Raw genomic sequence first — 6,000 nt, 5'->3', positions numbered from 1 at the left:
ACCAAAGGGTCAAGGGTTCAATTTCCGGTCAAGGGCACATATCCTGGACCTAGTTGGGGCTCATGTGGGAGGCAACCAATCAATGTGTCTCTCTCACATTGATGTTTCTCTTTCTCTCTCTCTCTCTCTCTCTCTCTCTCTCTCTCTCTTTTCCCTCCTCTCCACCCCTCCCCTTCCTTCCTTCCACTCTCTCTTAAAAAAAAAAAAAAAAAAAATCAATGGAAAAATTATCCTCGGGTGAGGATTAACAAACAAAACAAAAATAACCTCTCATTATAAATGGGAAAAATAATGTGGGAACATCTCTAAGTAATTTAGGTTATAATACAGACCAAAAAAAGAAAAGGTTAATAGGACAGCAAAAACGATAAAGTTTAGCATGCAAGAATGGCTTTTTAGTGGTCCCTGATTCTCTACCCTGTCTTTATAATAATAGATACCACCATTCTAGTCAACCCTGCCACGGTTTGTGGGAGATGATGACATTTTTTCAGATTTCAAAAAGCAGACTCATTACAGACAAGGGCCATTTCTAAAAGTAAACATCAACAGAGTCTAAGTTCATTCTCTAGACCAAATACTTTGGACTTCAGGTTCTTCAGTTCTCCTTGTATCTTATGAGCCCGTCTATTGCTGTCACGAACCTCACACAGAATGGCAAGATCCTGGTTTGCCCGGGCATTAAGTGTTGCCTAGAGATTTGAAAAAAAAAAAAAAAAAAGAAATGATTACAGGATGTGCCAGAGGAGAGAAATCAGTCATAAAGACCAGGCTATGCTGGCTCCTTTTTAAGACACATTTGGTACATAAGGTAAAGTCAATCCTTAGTTTTAGTAACTAACTAAAAGATGGTAATGTAGAGTAAAATCAAAGCAGAAAAGGCAGGAAACTCTTTGTTTTCCATAGAACAGTAAAGGAGCCTTGAGATAGAGATCAATAAACAACGAGCAAAAAGAAGAGACCAATATAAACATCACTTAAGTCTGCCAAAGAAAGTACCTCTTCCTTTTTATAATCATCTTTGTTTGGGACAGAGTGATCATTTAGGATATGCAAACAACTGGTTAAATCTCTGTAAGATGGCTCTTGAGGCAACTTTTTTTCTAAATAAAGCTGTGTCTGGTAGAGAAAAATTATTGTATTACTCAATTACTCACTTTCCCTATTTATAAAATAGACAAAGCTCTTTTAATTTACTTTTTGAATCTGGAGGGATGGAAATTTCCGTTAAGTTTAACTTAGATAAAAATATAATGATGGGGGAAAAAAGTATAATGATGCAGTCATTCAATTATCTTGACCTATTTTCATCTTCCCTCTAGTATGTTACAATTTTAGTAAGACTTAATGAATGCTGATCCATTAGTACCTACCACCAGGGAAACAACACATCTTTCTTCTGAGGAACCCTCATGACCTTCTTTTCTCACTTGTACCCCTTTTCTCCCTTTTAGTAATTCAGTTTTAGCAATTACCTTATAGAGCATTTGCTCCAAGTCTTTTAGTTTCTGCCGGAGAGCCTTAACATCTGTCTTAAAGCCTTCTACTTCCAAGACACGCCGATTCTCCAAGGCCTCATAGCGTTTTGTCATTACCTGTAAACGCTTCCCCATCTTGTTGGAGCGGTCCTACACACAGGGAAATGGGAAGGCATATGAAGATGAGGGAAGCATTCCCTGAGCCATCTGATTTCCCACACTATCATAAGTGGCAGAGATTTTTGTACCTTAAAGATCTCTCTCCTCGCTCCCTCTTCCTCACGAATTCGGGCAAGTTCTTCTTCTAGGGAAATACACTGCTGTTGGTACATGTTGGACAGCTTTTTCTCTTGTAATAACTTATCCTTTAGAGACTTCAGATCAAAGGGAAAAAAACACAATACTCAGTTCTACAATTTAGGTAATTCAAATAGCATTTAGGTAAAGAAAGAAAGAAATGAAAGGATGGCCAAAAGTACAAATGAGTTAAGTAACAAGATAGCAAAGAACTCTGGAGAACATTTGAAAGAGGATTCTCTCTTAGCCTTTTTCTAAAGTGTACAGAGTAGAAATCCTTTAAAGTAAAACAAATATTTTTGGCTATGTGAAGAGTAGATAATAGAGTTTAGAACTGTCCCAAGTAAGACATAAGAACATAGTCAGCCCTTGTATCCGCAGGTTCCACATCCATGGATTCAACCAACCATAATATTCAGGGGGGCGGGGGGGAGGTACCCTGCTGCTGACAGGTACTATGAAGTTAGGCCTACTAAACATGTACACACTTTTTTTCTTGTCATTATTCCCTAAACCAGCAATTTTCAACCTTTTTCATCTCATGGCACACTAACCAATTACTAAAATTCTGCGGCACACCAAAATAGATATTTTTTGCTGATTTTATCAAAAAACAGGTATAATTTTGGTTCATTCATACCAGATGGCGATTGTTGTGTTGGCTGTTGTCATTTTTTAATTTGACAATCTAAAGGAAAAGAGGTCAATAAGTACTCTTGACTAGATTGTCAGGTATTACATGCTTTAAAAATTCTCACTGCCTAGACAGTGTGACTCAGTAGTTGAGCGTAGACCCATGCACCAAGAGGTTGCCGGTTCGATTCCTGATCAGGGCACATGCCCGGGTTGTGGGCCCAATCCCCAGTGGGGCCCAGTGCAGTCCAATTTATGTTCCCTCCCATTGATGTTTCTTTCTCTTTCTCTCCCTTCCTTTCTCTCTAAAATCAATAAAGAAAAAAAAATTCTTGCAGCACGTGGGTTGAAATTGCTGCCCTAAACAATACCATATAACAACTATTTACACAGCATTTACATTGTATTAGGTATTATAAGTAAAGATGCCTTCAAGTATATGGGAGGATGTGTGCAGGTTAATACAAATACTATGACATTTTATATATGGGATTTCAGCAACTGTTGATTTGGGTGTCTGGAACCAATCCCCTGATGATACCAATGGACTACTGTATATGTTTGGGACACATTTCTGAAGTTCTTTAAAAAGAAAGAAACATCACCCTGGCTGGTTTTGCTCAGTGGTTAGAGCATCGGCCTGCGGTTCAGAGAGACCCAGGTTCAGTTCCCGTTAAGGGCATGTACCGCATTTGCAGTTTGTCCCGGCCCTGGTTGGGTCGTGTGGGTGGCGACCACTCAATGTGTCCCGTTCACATCTTTCTTTCTCTCTCTCTCTCTCCCTCCCTCCCTCCCCCCACCTCTCTCTCCCACTCTATCTGAACCAAAAATGAAAAAATGTCCTCGGGTGAGGATAAAAAAAAAAAAGAAACTTCAACACTTCTACATGTCCCATTGAGCAGTCAGAATACTTCCTTATACACAGACCTAGGGGAAGAGCATTAGTTTAAAGGCCTTGGAGTATGGTCAAGGAAAAGAAAGAATGTCATGCTTATAGAGAAATAAATAAACAAGGAGGAAGTGATACAAAGGAGGTTGGAGGAGAGCGTAGCAGCCAATCATGGAGGCCACCCCTCCAACCTCCTTTTATACCACTTCCTTTTTGAACATACATACTCCAGGGCCTTTAAACTCGCTCTCTCTCTCCCTGGAATGCTCCTCCCCTAGATCTAACAGCAAGCTCAGTCCCATTTTTCAGGTCTCAGTAAAAAACATCAGACTTAAGCAAGTGTCCCTGTGCTTCTCCATAAAAATAGACTTCCAGCAACTATATATAATCTCCATATAATCCTTTTAAGTCCTTAATACCATTTTTTCATAATCTATCATTTAAAAAAATGTTTTATTTACTGATTTTAGAGAGGGAGGGGGAGGGGGAGGGAAGGAGAAAGGGAGTAAAGGGAAGGGGGGACAGGAGAGAGAGAAAGAAAACTCTATTTGTTGTTTTATTTATTTATGTATTCATTGGTTGATTCTTGTATGTGCCACTAACCAACTGAGCTACCTGGCCAGGGCTGATAACCTATCATTTTCTTGGTTGGTTGTTAATCTTTCTGTTCTTTCTCACCCATTAAGATGTAAATACCATGATGGCACACCTGGTGGAGCTTGTTTACAGCTGTAGCCCAAGGCTAGACCATAGTACGAGTGTATTAAATATTTGTTGAATCAAATGAATGAATCAATTGACTGATCGATCAATCGATTAATGAATCAAACAATCGCTTAATTTTCAAAATCTCCAAACACTACAATGATAAACTATTCTTTGAAACCTGTTTCTTGAGGTTACGGCTACATCAGCTTCCTGGACTAGATGGAGCTTGTATGATAATTCTTAGGTTCTTTGGAATTATCTGAGTCCTTTCAAATTCTTGCAGGAAAAAAAAAAAGAATTTCTGTAAGATACACAGAAATTACCTTAATATATTCATTTTGTTTACGATGACTCTCATGAACTGGCCAAACTTTCCCAATTTTATCTTCTTTCTTCTTATACTGTACCCTGTATTGCTTAATCTTTGATAGCAAATGATCCTTTTCAAGCATCCAGGACTTCTCTTTATTTTGGTTTTCAAATCTGAGTTGCAAAAAGTCTCTGGTGCTCTCGTAGAGCAGTTCTTGGGTGTGATGGAGACTATGAAAGAAAGTACAAAGGTGGATGTGAGATGCTTACATAGCACATACAACAGTTATTCCAAACAAAGGAAAGATAAACGTTCTCTAAAAATTGTACAATATATAAATTCTGTAAAATATTAGCAGTTTTAAAAAATGCTTAATCTGATCGCTGGTAATCACACATGTTTTACCGGACAAAGTGTAATGTATTTACCTATGTTCACTGATTCACAGACTGGTTTTTACAGATACTTTGCCAAGTGCTAATTTCAGGTTAGATAATTAGAAAGACTACAGAAGTATTTACGCATAGCCTTCTTAAGTATGGACTATTCCCAGGCACTAGACTTTAAAATAAAGAACTCAGCCCTGGCAAGTGTAGTTCAGTCGTTAGAGCGTCAGCCCATGTACAGAAGGGTTGCAGGTTCAATTCCTGATCAAGGGCAAGTACCTGGGTTGCAGCACATGTGGGAGGCAACCAATTGATATTGATCTTTCCCTCCCTCCCTCCCTCCCTCCCTTCCACTCTCTTTAAGAATCAATGAAAAAAATATGCTCAGGTGAGGATGAATAACAGCAACAAAAAAGAACTAACTCATGGTGTTCAGACTGAGCATTAACACAAATTCTAAAATGTCAAAAACAGCTCTGTGTTGGTTTATTATACTGTGCTCTACATGTAAACTGTATTAAATCTTGTCTTGTTTTCAAGATCAACTTCCTCTACGTAGTCATCTCGACAACTTCAGGCCATTTACTTACTCCACTGTCTGAAATTCCTTATCAGTTTAAATTTAGTCTCCTGTGTTCTAATTCAACTTGCTTATAAACTGTCATGATTTAATTGTCAACATGCATGTTTTTCAACCTGAGTGAAAGTATATACTTATTTATCATATATATATATATATAAAATATATGTTTTCATTGATTTGAGAGAGAGAGAGAAAACACTGATGTGAGAGAGAAACGACGACTGGTTGCCTCCCACACACACCCTGACTGGGAATCGAACCTGCAACCTGGGCATGTGCCCTGACTGGGAACAGAACCGGCAACCTTTTGATGCACAGGATGACGCTCAACCAACTGAGCCACACTGGCCAGGGCATTTATCATATATTTTTGCCCTGCTACCACCAAACTGTGTAGGACAGTAGCAACTAATAGACATACACAAAGTACTAAACAGATTCCTGCTGACTGAGATTTAGAAATAGAATATCCTAGAAGTAAGCAACTCATCAATTTAACATCAACACTTAGAAAAATACTGTAGCATATAATTAAACTGTTTGCAAAGAGCATTAAATACTGTGAGGCAATCACTATCATTTTCCACTGAACAAATAATGTCAGATCCACTTAGTTCTTTTCATGAGTAATAGGGTACACAGGTAAGAGGACAGTGATAGAATAATGCCAGGCACAAAGTAGAGGAACTGTCAGCAGATTAAAAATAAATAAATTA

The 6,000-nt window shown here is 38.4% G+C and overlaps 1 protein-coding gene across 2 annotated transcripts in view; it reads right to left on the bottom strand.

Moving 5' to 3' along the window:
- Positions 1-345: 345 nt before the first annotated feature.
- The window catches only part of CCDC77 (coiled-coil domain containing 77), a 38,742-nt gene continuing 33,087 nt past the window's right edge, over positions 346-6,000 (bottom strand). For both annotated transcript variants that reach the window (XM_036251731.1, XM_036251732.1), the window contains exons 10-13: positions 4,329-4,545; positions 1,727-1,852; positions 1,476-1,628; positions 346-692 (exon numbers count right to left, since the gene is read on the bottom strand). In XM_036251731.1, coding sequence (XP_036107624.1) covers positions 546-692; positions 1,476-1,628; positions 1,727-1,852; positions 4,329-4,545 — 643 coding nt within the window. In that variant the 3' untranslated portion in view covers positions 346-545. The remainder of the gene's footprint in view (positions 693-1,475; positions 1,629-1,726; positions 1,853-4,328; positions 4,546-6,000) is intronic.

This window comes from Molossus molossus, unplaced genomic scaffold, assembly GCF_014108415.1.
Source record: "Molossus molossus isolate mMolMol1 unplaced genomic scaffold, mMolMol1.p scaffold_m16_p_10, whole genome shotgun sequence".
In the NCBI taxonomy this organism is placed as follows: domain Eukaryota; kingdom Metazoa; phylum Chordata; class Mammalia; order Chiroptera; family Molossidae; genus Molossus; species Molossus molossus.
This window is presented reverse-complemented; position numbering and strand designations above follow the sequence as displayed.